At 49.1% G+C, this 15,266-nt stretch overlaps 1 protein-coding gene across 1 annotated transcript; it reads right to left on the reverse strand.

Annotated features, from left to right (window-relative positions):
• Nucleotides 1–517: 517 nt before the first annotated feature.
• NUTM1 (NUT midline carcinoma family member 1) lies at nucleotides 518–13,568 on the reverse strand. Its single transcript, XM_036324490.1, has 7 exons — nucleotides 13,538–13,568; nucleotides 10,688–11,396; nucleotides 8,158–8,286; nucleotides 3,977–4,116; nucleotides 3,196–3,482; nucleotides 2,814–2,930; nucleotides 518–2,473 (listed from the first exon to the last, which is right to left on the reverse strand). The coding sequence occupies exons 1-7, from the start codon at nucleotides 13,551–13,553 to the stop codon at nucleotides 518–520; spliced, it is 3,354 nt and encodes a 1,117-aa protein (XP_036180383.1). The 5' UTR covers nucleotides 13,554–13,568.
• Between the last annotated feature and the right edge of the window lie 1,698 nt (nucleotides 13,569–15,266).

A 15,266-nucleotide genomic window follows, 5' to 3' on the forward strand; every position in this document is an offset into this window, starting at 1 on the left:
AGACTTAAAAGGAAACAGACAATGACAGGCTGTGCAGAGAAACCCTCCAAATACCCACATGAGGTATGGCCTACGATGAGGGGGAGGGATGAAGTCTCACGGGGACTTCTCAGTGCTGGGGCTTATCAGAGAGCCTGAATAAGGCTAACGGCAGAAAAGGTGTCAATCTGTGGAATCCAAGGCCGTCCCACCTTTCTGTAGAGCATCTTACCCCATCTGGGAGCCAAGAAGTGAATATAAATGAGCACATCGAGAGTACTTTCTAACAAAAAAGAAACCTTTATTCATTTTGTTCTCATACAACTCTTTCGAAGGTACTTCGCCCTCACCTCCCACCACGGCACCTCCTCAAACCTAAGCTGCTGTGACCTCCCTCCTCACACTAACCACTTTCGCAGAACTACAAAAACAAAGAACTGAGAACAAGTCTCTGGTTTGTGTGCAACTGGGGTGAAACCTATTCAAGGGGCCCTGGCTTCAGGGACTGGCAGGAGGGATAGGAAGGTGCTGCTGCTCCCTACTGGCAACGGCGGCGTTTCTTCCTCCTGCCTGAGCCCAGACCGTCACGCCTTCTTTTACGAGGCTGCGAGGGTAGAGCCAGGGTTTTCTCCCCAGAGACCGCAAGTTCTGGTCCCAGGTAGGGCCTCTTTCCAGTAGGTACTGGACCTGCAACTAGAGCTCGCTTCCTAGACTTAGCAACAGGATATGGAGGCTGGCCAGGGCGGCTTGCCTCCGCAGAGAGGGCGCAGGATGCTCTCTGGAGCCCCTGACCTCCCGTGGAGGGCAGGCCTGGAGCAGGGTGAGGACCAAGAGGAGGACGCCTTGGTGACAGGCTTAGTTTAGAGGCCAAGAGGTAGGCAAAGCCAGAGAGTTCCTCATCTTCCTCCTCATCATCCTCCTCCTCCTCCTCTTCCTCCACCTCCTCCTCCTCCTCCTTTCCTTTGGCCCCACCTGCTGGACTGCATGCTCCTCTAACAGGAGAGGCTTCTTTCAGAACTGAGGCACCCCTGGCTCCCCATCGAGGGGAAGTTCTCGAAAGGCCCCGGGAAGATGTTGCCTTGGGAGTCCCATGGGCATAAGACTCTTGATTCCCTAGGAAGGGAGCAAGGTCTTTTGAATTCAACCAATCAGTGTCCTCCCTGCCCTCTCCTGGGGGGTGATAACTAAAATGTAGCAGGCCGGTATCCTCACTGACCCCTAACGGGAGGCCGCAGCCATCTCCAACATCTAGTATATTGCTGTCAAATGTGGTTTCCAACAGAGAAATGGAACTGCCTCTGTTCCCTGCCTCTTGGCTGGCCTCAGGGAAGGTGGAGGCATCCTGGGTCCCCAGGATCAGGACATTGCCTTGACAAGCAGGCAGGAGGATTTCTTTGGAAACCAGTGCGGAGGCATCGATACTGCCTTCCAGGAACGGAAGGCAATCTTGAGCCCACAGATCACTGAGATCCTGTATAGTCTCAGGACTCTGTTCTCTATTTTCTTGAGGCCTCAAGGCTAGGCTATAGTTCCTCTTTCCTAGGGCAGCTGTGGCATCTGTGCCTCCACAGAGAATTGGACTGCTCCCCAGAGCCCCAGGTGCTGTGGTTTCTCTTGGACCCAGTGCCTGGAAGCCCCCCTGATGCTCAGGTACATATTCCCCATCATCCTGGAAGTTCTCTGTGACCTCGATTTGTAAGGGCAACTCTAAGCCTACTTCATCCATCTCACTGCTAAACCAGAGCCCTGGACTGAACGAGACCCCATCCTCGTCCTTGTCCTCAGCTGCTCTAGGGGAAAAGCTCTGGTCAAAGCTCTGAAGCACAAGAGGACTTCGGTCACCTCCCCACATGACTCCTGAGCAGCCTTCCTGGGGCTCTGCTAGCAGCTCCTGCCCTGGATGCAGCACTCCAACACCCCCTGTCTGTAGCCCGGGTTCTTGCAGAGGAGCCAGCTCTGGCTCTGCGAGCACCGCTTCCAAACTGGGAAATAATTCGAGCTGGAGATCTTCCTGCCAGCAAAGGGACAGAGCCTCCTCGGAAGGCCCGTCAGCCACCAGGGAGTGCCCAGGAGACCCAACACCTCCCACGTAATCACCTGGGTGTGGGGATATTTGGTTTGCAACCTTTCCAGGTCCTCTTCCCTCTGTACCTAAGAACCCTTGAGTTCCCTGTGGAGCTGCAAGTTCTATGGGCAAGTCCCAGCTGCTGGGAGATGTCAGGATGTTCCCATCCCTGCACATGCCCCTTGGGCCATCTAGGGCCAGTTCCTGCCCACTATGCATTTCCCTTGCTCGCTCTCCTGGAGAAGCAGATTTCCCAAGGCAAACAGTGCCCCCAGCCACCCTATGCCCAGGTGAAGGCCGAAACCGTCCACCCCCATCTTCATCCTCATCAGAAACAGAAGCACTTGAGTCCAATTGAGCTCCAGTGCAACTTGGAGCTGCCTCTGCATCCTCTTCCTCCTCCAGGGCCAGGAGTCGCCTCTGAACCAGCTGGAAGGAGAATGGACACATAGCATGCTATGCTACACATGGTTGTGGGGAGGGGTGGCTGAGTGGATGGGCAGGGCAGAAAATGCAAGCAAGTGGCTTAAGTGACAGTATTAAAGACAGATACCATAGCTCTTTTCTGCCTTCTTGGGCCTTATTCCCACACTTTGAGCCCTTACGCTTCCCTTTTCCTGCATGTCCACAGTCCCTTACCGACTGTTCAGTACCCGTAGCCCAGTCCTGAAGCTGTTCATCTCCAGAAGTCATACCATTCACGACAGTGTAGGATTAGTTAACAACATGCAAGCTTCCTGTTCTGAAACCCCCAACCCCTCAGGATTACCTGGGCAAGACTGAGTCCTTCTTCTTGCTCCAGCTCCTCCATTAAAGCCAAGGGGTCCCAATGTTCTTCTGGGGACAGTATATTTGCCAGAAATTGGGGGTGAATGATGGCCTCCACCTGGGCAACAGAAGGAAAAGTGATATGAGTCTGACAGGAGGTAACTTGTGAACCAAGAGGCTCTCGAGAAGCCATAAGCGCCCTCCCCAGCCGAGGCTGTTATAAGCCATGACCACCACCAGCTGTACACATTCACATGCGTGCATACATGCACATGCATTGCTCAGTACAGAACAGAGTTGAGGGCAGAACCCTAGATCTCTGGTTCCCTGGAGTTCCCACCCCAGGATCTACTAGAAACCAGACCTCCAGGCCCGGCCCCCACCTTGGAGACAAAGTCCTCCTGCGAACACAGCTCCTCGATGTAGCTCAGGAGATCTGGATCTGGATACAGCCCTTCGTCCTCCTGTGGCTGCTCCTCCTCTTTCGGTCTTTCATCCGACTCCCCAGTGGCCAAGTGGCTCCCCACCAGCCCTTCCATGATGTCAGCGTACTCTTTCACAGCTTCTGGTGGGATTTCCTTGGGTGCCTCGGGAACTGGAGGCCTCTGGGTTTTGCGCTGCCGCCGGCGGGGGGTCCGTGACTTGGAGGCTGCCTTCTTGGGGATATACACTAAGGGAAGAGATGCAAAGGGGGAATGGAAAGTGGCACCAAGACTACAGTTTCTGCCTCCCAACCCCATGGGAGAACACAAATGGCTCCAGGCTGGATAGGACCTCCCCGGAAAGTACCACCCATGGGAAAAGATTGAGGGGCTGCAGGGCCTGAGAGAGAGCCACTGTATGAAGAATCTTGCAACCCCCGAAATTCCAAGAAATCCCCTAATCCAGGCCCCATTTCTTAGGCAGATGAGGTATTATAGGCTGCACTTACAGCCTCGATGAGAGAGTAGTTGGTTTACTTGGCCAAGATCCATACCTAGATTGGGACCAAGGGAACCGGAGAACCCAGTCTCCTATATTTGCCCTGTTTGGAACATCTAATGCCACCCTCTGGAGGAAAAGAGGCAGAAGCAAGGGCAATGCCTTGCCCAACCCATGCTTGCTTTCCGTATGCCTTCCTTTGAGCCTCTGGTGTAAGGCTTCTGTTAGAACTGGTAGCCTTACCTGGTTGCTGGCAAACCTCAGGGGCCTGGAGCGCTGGAGGATCAACTTTCAGAGGGGCTGCAGGAGGCAAACCCTGGGACCCATTCACCAGTGGTGTGCTATTATTCTGCATCTCCTCCTCAGCCTCAAACTCCATGAACCTGCAGAGGGGGAAGAAGGGCCAGGCAGTGTTAAGGCCACATCCATCAGGAACCCAGACGCCAGGAGGCAGCTGCTCACAGATGACCACGTAACACATCTGAGGAAACCTCATAAGATCACCACACAGTCCCTTCACCTACAGTCATCACCTAGGAAGCTTGTTAAGAAAATGAACAATGGAGAGAAACCAAGATGGCGACATAGGTAAACACCGGAAATTGCTACCTCGCACAACAACTTCAAAAATACAACTAAAAGGCAAAATGAACATCATCCAGAACCACAGGAAGGCTGGCTGAGTGGAAATTCTACAACTAGAAGGAAAGAGAAAAGCACGCTGAGACTCAGAGGAGGTGCAGAAGTAAAGTGCAGAGGTACAGAGGTGCACGTGGCTAGTGCTGGCAACTGAGGACGCGGCTGTCTTTTTGAATCAGGAGGGAGTCTCAAGCTCCAGACTGCTCTGAACTCTAGTTCCAGGCGAGTCTCTGGGGACCCAGACTCATACGGGGAGAAACTGAACAGTCTAGCATCAGTGGGAACTCGAGGGCGGCTCTCTCTCAGAGGTGCTTGCGGCGATTACCGGGACACTGAGATGCGGGGCCTCTTAGGGTAGGACTGGGGAGCAGCCATAGCTGTTTGCTCAACCCTGTTGATCCCCTAAGACCCTGCCCCACCCAAGCTGTGCGCAGAGGCTTTTGCATATGAAAGGCCTGGCCCTTTGCAATCTGAAAATTACCTAACAAACTGCAGCTGGGTCAGAGAGACCCAGAACTTCCAAAAGAAGGCCCAAGGCCAAAGCTTGCATTGCTTCACAGCTGGGCCTCATCTGGACACCTCCAAACTCCAAACAAAGAAGAGGAATCTGCAGATCTCTCCATAGCTCCTAATGGGTAGACTCAGGCAGAGGCTAATTTATCACCTCCTTAGAGATCCAGGAGCCAGTGTACCCAGTGGTCAGAGTGGGACGATCCAGATTACAACTCCTCAGATCCATAAGGGACACACTCAGGGGGCAGACTCAGTGAGCACCAAAGCCCCACTGAAGCAAGTCTTGCCCCAGAAGGGTGTCTTCAGCACAGAAGTTCTCCCACTGCAGACACAGCTGATTCTCACAGCCAATTGGCCTAGAGGTCAATTCCTCCTAGTGATACCTACAACAATCAAGGCTTAACTACAACAAGACTGTGCACAAAGACCACAAAGGGGTGCACCAAGAGTGTCCACCCCAGATAATTGGGGAGGCTGAGCCACTGGGCCCTATAGGACACCTAGCACAGAAAGCCACTCTATCAACACAGGGAAGCATAAAAAATGCAAAGACAAAGAAACAGGACACAAATGACAGAAATAGAGGAAAGCAAACTACTGTATATAGAGTTCAAAACCACAGTTATAAGGTTTTTCAAGAATTTTCTTGAAACCACAGATAAATTTAGTGAGACCGTCAAGAAATCTAGTGAGACCCTCAAGGATATGAAAAAGGACCAACTAGAAATTAAGCATACACTGACTGAAATAAACAATATTATACAGAGTTCCAACAGCAGACTAGAGGACCACAAGAATCAAGTCAAAGATTTGAAATACGAAGAAGCAAAAAACACCCAACTGGAAAAACAAAAAGAAAAAAGAATCCAAAAATATGATGATAGTGTAAGGAGCCTCTGGGACAACTTCAAGCGCACCAACATCCGAATTATGGGGGTGCCAGAACAAGAGAGAGAGCAAGATATTGAAAACCTATTTGAAGAAATAATGACAGAAAACTTCCCCTACCTGGTGAAAGAAATAGACTTACAAGTCCAGGAAGCGCAGAGAACACCAAACAAAAGGAATCCAAAGAGGACCACACCAAGACACATCATAATTAAAATGCCAAGAGCAAAAGACAAAGAGAGAATCTTAAAAGCAGCAAGAGAAAGAAACTCAGTTACCTACAAGGGAGTACCCATACGACTGTCAGCTGACTTCTCAACAGAAACTATGCAGGCCAGAAGGGAGTGGCAAGAAATATTCAAAGTGATGAATAGCAAGAACCTACAACCTAGATTACCTTACCCAGCAAAGCTATCATTCAGAATTGAAGGTCAGATAAAGAGCTTCACAGATAAGAAAAAGCTAAAGGAGTTCATCACCACCAAAACAGTATTATGTGAAATGCTGAAAGGTATCCTTTAAGAAGAGGAAGAAGAAGAAAAAGGTAAAGATACAAATTATGAACAAATACACATCTATCAACAAGTGAATCTAAAAATCAAGTGAATAAAAAATCTGATGAACAGAGTAAACTGGTGAATATAATAGAACCAGGGGCATGGAAAGGGAGTGGACTGACAATTCTTGGGGGGAAAGGGGTGTGGGGGTGCAGGAAGAGACTGGACAAAAATCGTACACCTATGGATGAGGACAGTGGGAGGGGTAAGGGCAGAGGGTGGGGTGGGAACTGGGTGGAGGCGAGCTATGGGGGGAACAAAAGAGGAACAACTGTAATAATCTGAACAATAAAGATTTAATTTAAAAAAATAAAAATAAAAATCAAGTGAATAAATAATCTGATGAACAGAATAAACTGGTGAATATAATAGAATCAGGGACATAGATTCTAGGGAGTGGACTGACTATTCTCGGGGGGAAAGGGGCGTGGGGGTGCAGGAAGAGACTGAACAAAAATCATACACCTATGGATGATGGGGGGGGGTGGTAAGGGCAGAGGGTGGGGTGGGAACCGGGTGGAGGGGAGCTATGGGGGGAAAAAAGAGGAACAACTGTAATAATCTGAACAATAAAGATTTGATATTAAAAAAAGAAAAAATGAGAATAATAAAGGACTTTGCAAAACAAAACAAAACAAAAAAAAGAAAATGAACAATGTAGAGCTTGTAAGCTTCTCCAGGACAGAGCCATGGCTTTCACTTCTTTTTCATGCCTTATCTCACACAGCATCACCAAGGGTATGGAGCAGCAATGAATACAGACTTGTTGAATTCAATCAGGCCTATGCCACAGCCTGGTGGGATCCCACAAGCAGGCCCCTCCTCAAGGCCTCATCTGACCCTGCCTACAACTATAAAAAAATAGCTGAAACCAGGCAGTGCCTGGAACTGCCATTCAAGGCAGTTCCCACTAGGAGACAGTGCTGAGATCCAGGAGTCCTAAGGCTGGGACTGGGAAGGGTAAATATAGGAGGTATGGGTCCAGAAGATTTGAGGGAGAAAGTGGGAACTAAGTGTGGAGGAAAGGGATCATTTTCCTCAGAATTATTTAACCAATGATTAAACCATGGATAAATGGGGGAGGGTAGTGTAAGGCAGGAGACCACTCTTGGCATCCAGGACCCTGGCTGCCCCTGACCAGCCTCTTCGAGAACCAACCCCTCCCTGTGATGACAGGGGTAACCAATTTCTGTGCCACTATTTCCAGAGGAGGGCTGGTCCTAAGGTCGGCATCAATAGACACTTTGCTACCTGGCCAGTGAGATAGTGAGGAATCTGTCTAGTAGTACTTACCTGCTCATTGCTAGATCCCTTCAGCATGGAATTTTTACACTGACTGAGCTCCAATCCCATCCTAAGAGCTTCATTATCAAGGCCCTTATACAACCTAAGGTCTGGAAAAGGGAGAGCCTCCAAGAGGGGATAGGGTAGAAAACTCAAGAGTCAAGGTAGTGGAAGAAGCAACAAGGATCCAGGAGATCCCATCTTAGTCCACACTGCTCTTCCTAGCATCCCATTTTTTTTGTTGTTTTGTTTTTCTTTATTGATTAAGGTATTACATATGTGTTCTTATCCCCCTCTTGCCCCCACCCCTCCCCACTCATGCCCTCACCCCCCTGTTGTCTGGGTCCATTTGTTAGGCTTATATGCCTGCATACAAGTCCTTTGGCTGATCTCTCCCCCTTACCTCCATCCTCCCCTACCTTCCCTCTCCTAGCATCCCTTTTAATAATCACCCACACAACCAGGCTCCAGCCTCTCTTACCTGACCCTACCCTTCCAGCCACACAGCCCCCCATTAGGAGAAGGAGGGTTCCTCAGACTCACTTTTCTGCCATCTCATAAAAGATCATCCGGTCAAAGTTGCTGGTGCGATCCCACTCCTGCACGGCCCTTGGCAGTCCCTCTTCCAGGGTCATAGTGGGCTTCAGCCGGGCCAGGGAACGAAGCACTGGACTGAAACCCCAATGGGTCAGTCACAGTTACAAGTGTTCCCACCCCATCCACCTGTCCTGACACCATCTTAATACACACACCCAGCCCCTCATCAGATTTAATGTGCCCCTGCCTCCCCAACATGTCCCACTTGATTGGGCTTCCAAACCTCCCCACTCCCATCCATTCATTGGCCATCCTGGCCTTTCTTCCCATTGAAATTTACAAATCTCACACAAAATCTAACATGTTTCTTCTCCCCATCTTTTGAAATCAACCACCCTTAATTCTCACAGTGTTTTCCTTAACTAAACTTTCAAAAGAAAGTACTCATGTTATTAAATTAATGGGTTTCATTGTAAAGTAGGCTTAACCCTGGCCAAATGGTTCTTGCATTTTAAAAAAGGCACTCACTGCCCTAACTGGTTTGGCTCAGTGGATAGAGCACCAGCCTGCAGACTGAAGGGTCCCAGGTTCGATTCCAGTCAAGGGCATGTACCTTGGTTGCGGGCACATCCCCAGGAGGGGATGTGCAAGAGGCAGCTGATCAATGTTTCTAACTCTCTATCCTTCTCCCTTCCTCTCTGTACAAAATCAATAAAAATATTTTTTTTTTTTAAAAAAAGGCACTCACTAACTCAAATGAATCTCTAATTGAAGGTGATGTGGTGTTTTCATTTGTTGGTTTTTACTAGTAAGTGCTTTTTTGCCTCTGGGATACCCCTCACAGACTGTCGAATATCAATACTCTTGAAGCTGTTTGTGATTCATTTTTGCCTCCCTGAAACACGTCCTCAAGCATTATTGTGCCTAGGACACCCTGGTGAAGCTTGTTATAAATATGGTTTCCAGGACCCCACGAGTCCAGAATTGAGGGCATTTCATCAGCTTCCCAGGTGACGGTTGCAGAGGGTCTAGGCTACACTTTGGGGGTGACCCTGCCTAGAGGCCTGGAGTATGGACAGCAGGACTAGGCCAGGACCAAAAGCAGTACTCGCTCAAGAGTTCGAAATTCGGCTTGCCAGGCTCCAAGAGAGACTCAGAATTGTGTGAAGAAAGCAGGGAGTAGTTAAGATGATCTGTACTTAATTATTGGGGAGAGCCTCTTGATTTAGTCATTCCAGAGTCAAAGTAGAAAGGGAGATTCCTTTAAAAGCCAGCCACTGGAGGAACAACATGTATGTTTTTTAAATCCAATAAAATGCAGCATGTGTTACCTAGTGATTTACACAAAATATTGACGGTACCGTGCAGTGGAGAGAGGTGGCAGGTCTACGTAGGAAAAAGAGAAAATTCCCCCTATGGCCAATGATGCTGTTTTATAAACCCAAGAGACAGCCTATGACTCTGGGGTCTTTGGCTAAGCATCTGCTCATACTGTTTTATATATATGTATATTTGATTTTTTACAGAGAGGAAGGGAGAGGAGATAGAGAGCTAGAAACATCTATGAGAGAGAAACATCGATCAGCTGCCTCCTGCACACCCCTGACTGGGGATGTGCCCGCAACCAAGGTACATGCCCTTGACCGGAATCGAACCTGGGACCCTTCAATCCACAGGCCGACACTCTATCCACTGAGCCAAACCGGTCAGGGCTGCTCATACTCTTAAGCAAAAGATTTTGACCTTTTGTGAGTTCTTTTTCTCTTCTAGATTGCCTTTTTATAACAACAACAGCAGCAGCTACCATTTAGTGAAGCATTCTCTGTGCCTGGCACTCTGCTAAGCACTTCACATACACTAACTCATTTCACTTCTCAGCAACCCCCTGAGGTCGTAGGTATAAGTACTCTCTTTCTAAATGAGAAAAATGAGGGCAAAAATATGATGTGTTGAGCCCAGGATTGCAAATCTAGGGAGCAGTGGAACTTGGACCCTCAACCACTAAGCAAGCTTTACCACCTTCCCATTTCAACTTGAATTCCCTTGAATAAAATAGGGGTGGTGTGGGGGGACACTCAGAAGCTTCTTTGCCTGGCCCCACACTGTCCTCCTCTCCCACAGGAATGGGTCCGGGCCCAGCACTCCTCATCCTCGCAGGTCTGGATGGCTCAACTCAATGTCTAAAGGTATTAAAATAGAACCAGAGGATCCTGGCACTTGGTGTCAGAGACCTACATTCCAATCACCTCTTCACACTTTATGGCAGGAAACCTCTCTGAGCTTCAGTCTTCTCACCCCTAAATGAGGATTACCATAAAAACGCTTGCCTGAACTCAGAGTTGAGACTGGAGAGAAGACACCTGAAGGCTTGTATATTACTGTTATCACAATCATCATGCTTTTTGTAGTCTTAGCATCTCCATCACCCTCATGACCTGCCTCAAGTATTCCTACGTGGCCTAACTTCTTTTGTCCATCCCAGAGCCCTCCTTGGTTAAAAGCTCTAGATAAATTAATCCCAGGTCTCCCCACTTACATAAGAAAGCAAGAAAGAGCTTCTGCATCAGGACTTTGGGATAAGTGCTTCCGGGCCAAGGCTTTGTAGCGCTGCCAGCGTCGGAAGTTCTCATAAACACCCTTGGAGGTATAGGAGAGGTCAGCCAGTGATGGCTTGGATTGGGCCATTGCCAGACCCCCTTCTCCAGTTGTCCCAGGTGGCCCTGGCCAAGCCTTTTCGGGGGGCACAATGGGAGCCAGTTGGGCGGCTGGTGCTGCAACCTGAGCAGGAAGGCCTGGGAGGCCCTCCTGGCTCACCCCAACAGCCTCAGTGGGCAGAAGGGTCTTCATGTTAGAGGCTATCACAAATTGAGGTGGAGGGCCTTCGGAGACCCCACAGGGAGCACCTGAGGCAATCCAATTGTGGGCAGTCCGAGTAAGGATAAAGTTCTGAGCGTGAGAGGGCTCAGCTGCCCCCCCTTCTGTCTTGACTTTGACAATGGCCTTGCCAGCTTCAGCCCCACTGTGGCCGGGGACCCCATCCCCTGTCACCAACAATGGATTGGGGAAAGGAGAGAGCACCAGAGGGTTGCCTGGAGAGAAAGCTGAAGGCATGGGGGGCTGTGGAGGCAGCTCCCAGGGTGACTGGTCTGGGGGGCCAGGAGCAGATGGGGGGATGGGAAGTGCAGTGAAAGGAGACAGGGCAGTGCCAGGTTTCATGGTCATATCTGGTCCAGGCAATGGAGATGCTGTTGAGACAAAGAAAAACAGGGAATGGAACAGGAGAAAAGCAGACCAGAAAGTAGGTTATCAGAGTCCTACTTTAGTCTTTGAAGAACCAGAGCTCCGATTCTCAGCAGGTGAGGAAGGGTATATGGAGGGGAAACTTGTGTAGTTTGCAAATGTCCTCCCAGTGGTTTTGATGTCCCTTACTTCCCACTGAAAATTATTACACTGGAGAAGTTGCAATGGTCCTTGGCCCCAAGAGCTCATGCTCCAAAATTCTAGATCAAGCTCACATCCCACCCAGCATACAGGAGCATCTCTTATTCCAACATAGTCCAAAGCCATTCAAACCACCTGAACACTGCTTTCACAGCTGCTCTGTGCTCTGGCCACCACTCACAGAAACACTGTTCCCAGGAAAGGGGGTGTAGATTAAATGTTTGGTTCTCAGAAATTTTGTTATATAATAGCAGGAATGACTAGAGATAAGGACCAGGAAACGGGTGAGGGTGGGATGGTGTAGGAAGGGAGTTTTCCAGAGCATTGAGTAGCTGCTGCACATGTTAAAATTTGGCAATGCAGCTATCTGTGGTTCTGCTTGGAGCTGCTATCAGAATTTAGGATCCACCAAGAATAAGGGACTGACAATGAAGTCTGAAAGAGTAGCTGCTAAGAAAGAGTTATGTGGGCTCTAAGAGACCAAGGATAAATACATGAAAACATTACTTAATGAATCAGGACATGTGTCTCCTAGGACTTTTTATAATAATAGATCATCTGCCTAATTTCATGCTACTCTCCTCCCCTTCTGATAAAGAATACTAGAGTCCCGGTGCATGAAAATTCATGCACTGGAGGGGGTGGTCCCTCAGCCCGGCCTGCCCCCTCTCTCAGTCTGAGAGCCCTCAGGGGTGGGAGGCGACCCGGTGATCAGGGGATGGCGATGCCCCCATCACACCTCTGCTGCTGCCACTGTTGGCAGCACAAGCCTCAGCCAGCCCTGGTTACCTGAGCCTCAGGCAGCCCTGGGCGGCTGGGCAGCTGCCATCCAAGGCTTGCCTGCGCCTCAGGTCAGCCCTGGGCGGCTGGAGGGCTGAAGGGGCTGGAGGACTCTGGAGGCAGGCACGCGGAGTGCCCAGGCCTGCCACCCCGGCGGGGCTGAGGAGACTGGGCACCGTCATCTTGTGGCTGTGGGCATCACCATCTTTTAGGGTGGGACAGCCAATTAGCATATCTCCTCCTTATTGGCTGTGGGCACCACCATCTTTGCCATGGTGTGAGAATCAATTAGCATATTCCCTCTTTATTAGATACGATTCACTGGCAAACTAACAATATTCAGTGTCTACTTCCTGCCCATGAAGGAGACAGGGAATATGAGCAAACTCATCATCTCAACCATAGAGCAGAGGGCCAGGGGTGTAGACACAATGAAAAGGGTCTGATGGCCTGAGTTCCACAAAAAGTAGAAAAATTAGAGCTTCTCAGGGAAGCCCCGGTTCTCGTCCTGGCCCTGGGGGGAATCAAGGAAAACTGCTCCCTGAACTGAAAGAGAAGCATCTCCGGGGCTGGAAGGAGCCATGAGACCCCGAGCAGAGGTTATAGTACCTTCCAGTCTAGCTTTCAGGAGGGCATTTCTCTACTGACTTGGCAACAGATAACTCCACTGAACAGCTTTTTAGAGGGGCCTCCATCCCACCCCACCCCCCAACACATTGAGAGTGACCCCAGCTCAATTCTCTCATGGCAAAATTCTGGATCAAGCTCCAATTACCTAAGGAAGACACAGGAACTTGGGTCTTCCCCTTGAACCATCTCAGTGTCACACATACATACATACTCCCTGTCCCTGCCACACCAACACGTGCTGAAGGGGTCCCTCTTCCAGAGTAGCAAGTTGCTAACTGCCATCCCTTCTCTATACATCAGCACTCTCTGAGCTGCTTTGATCTACCTCCCAAAAGGGCCTTTTCCTTCCCCAGCCCCCAGTCTTAATGGCACAGTCTCCTTCACTAGCTTCCCCAAGTGTGATGCTTTTGGAGGAGTCTAGTGCTCTCACATACCTCTAGGTCAATCCAAGTGCTCATCCCCAGGTAAAGTATCAAATTTGAATCTCCAAGGAGACCCACCCCCCACCCCTCAACACACACACCTGCAGAGTTGCCTCCATCTGAAGTCATCCTCTCAGGTTTGGGCACTACCCCTGGCTGTCTAGAAGAAGCCTCCAGAATGAGAAAGTCAGGTCCAGGCCCCAGAGAATAACCTGGCTCCAGTAGATACACAGGGATCCGAGGAGGGAAGGGTAAAGATAAAATCAAAACAGAACTAGAATCTAGGACTTAAGGCATTCTGTAGTGGGGGAGGGGCGAGGGACATGTGGGGTGGGGGTAGGGAGATACTCCACAAGGGGCTCTGGTAAATTGGCAGTAACTAGGAACTCCTCCCGAACCAGAGTTTGGCAACACAATTGTTGTGTGCCTCTTTAGGGTAAATTGTAACTTTTTCTCAGAGTCCCAACATTATATTTTACATCTGTATTCCCTACACAATTGTTCATCAGTATATTTAGTTTTGTGCCCTTCAATCTCACCCAGTTCTGTAACTGACTTCCTATTAATAGCAGGTTGTGGCAGACCCTTGATTTAATTCAGTGTTGGCTATATTTTCTTCTTTTTAAAATGTTTTTTTATTGTTTTTTTACAGGGAGGAAGGGAGAGGGATAGAGAGTTAGAAACATCGATGAGAGAGAAATATCGATCAGCTGCCTCCTGTACACACCCCCACTGGGGATGTGCCCGCAACTAAGGTACATGCCCTTGACCAGAATCGAACCTGGGACCCTTCAGTCCACAGGCCGACGCTCTTTCCACTGAGCCAAACCGGTTAGGGCTGGCTATATTATCTGAACCAACTCAAAATACATTCCATAGGGAATGGAATATCTGAAATTAGGATTGTCTGTAAAGATCCAGAGTGTTTGGCTGCTGTGTGCATATCATTTCCTTGGGAAGCTGTCCTGCAGTTCCCAAACAATCCACTACCATCAGCTCTATAGTCCACGGAAGGCTCAACCTTAACCCTTGGCATAAAATCCCCACACTGGCATTCAGCCTAAAATATCAAAACCAAAAAGTCCTTTTGTCTGTTATTTTTTTTGTTTAAATATTTTGTTAAATCATTTTTTTAAAAATATGTTTTTATTGATTTCAGAGAGAAAATGAGAGAGAGAGAGAGAGAGAGAGAGAGAGAGAGAGAGAGAGAGAGAGAGAGAGAGAAAGAGAGAGAGAGAGAGAGAGAGAGAGAGAGAAAGAGAAAGAGAAACATCAATGATGAGAGAGAACCATTGCTTGGCTGCCTCCTGCGCCCTTCCCCCTCCCCGGCTCCCCCTACTGGGAATGAAGCCAGCAATGCAGACCGGATTCAAAATGGAGCCTCCATAGGTGGGCGCGCAACCACTGAGCCACGCTGGCTGGGCTGTTCAATAATTTTTAAAATGTTTTTATTATTTTAATGTTTTTGTTGACACTATTGCAGATGCCTCCATTTTTCCCCTCCCCGCTTGGCCCACCTCCACCCAGTTCCCGCTCCTCCCCGCCCTCCCCCCCCCCTTAGTCCTCACCACAATATTTATTGTCTGTGTCCATGGGCTATCCATATATGTGTAGGGTTTTTTTTTTCATTTTTGTTGACAGTATTATAGAAGTCCCCTATTTTTAGTCCTCTTTCTCCTGCATCCAGCCCCTGCCCCACTCGAGGCCTTCACCACGCTATTGGTTCTAAAGTAAAAGTATGCAAAACCGCAAACAGCAGTCTACCTCGCACTCCTTTCTTCTGGAACCCAAGTACTTTGTCTTAAAGCAAACCAGTATTATGTTTATTGTGAATCCTTGCAG

The sequence above is a fragment of the Myotis myotis genome, unplaced genomic scaffold, assembly GCF_014108235.1.
Source record: "Myotis myotis isolate mMyoMyo1 unplaced genomic scaffold, mMyoMyo1.p scaffold_m19_p_1, whole genome shotgun sequence".
In the NCBI taxonomy this organism is placed as follows: Eukaryota; Metazoa; Chordata; class Mammalia; order Chiroptera; family Vespertilionidae; genus Myotis; species Myotis myotis.

What these genes read in the sequence shown, in the direction of transcription:
- NUTM1 (XM_036324490.1), bottom strand. An exon ending in GCTCTTTCTTGCTTTCTTAT is followed by an intron (nt 8,287 to 10,687) that starts GTAAGTGGGGAG and finishes TTGGGGTTTCAG; the next exon opens with TCCAGTGCTTCGTTCCCTGG. An exon ending in TGAGGTTTGCCAGCAACCAG is followed by an intron (nt 3,483 to 3,976) that starts GTAAGGCTACCA and finishes CTCTTCCCTTAG; the next exon opens with TGTATATCCCCAAGAAGGCA.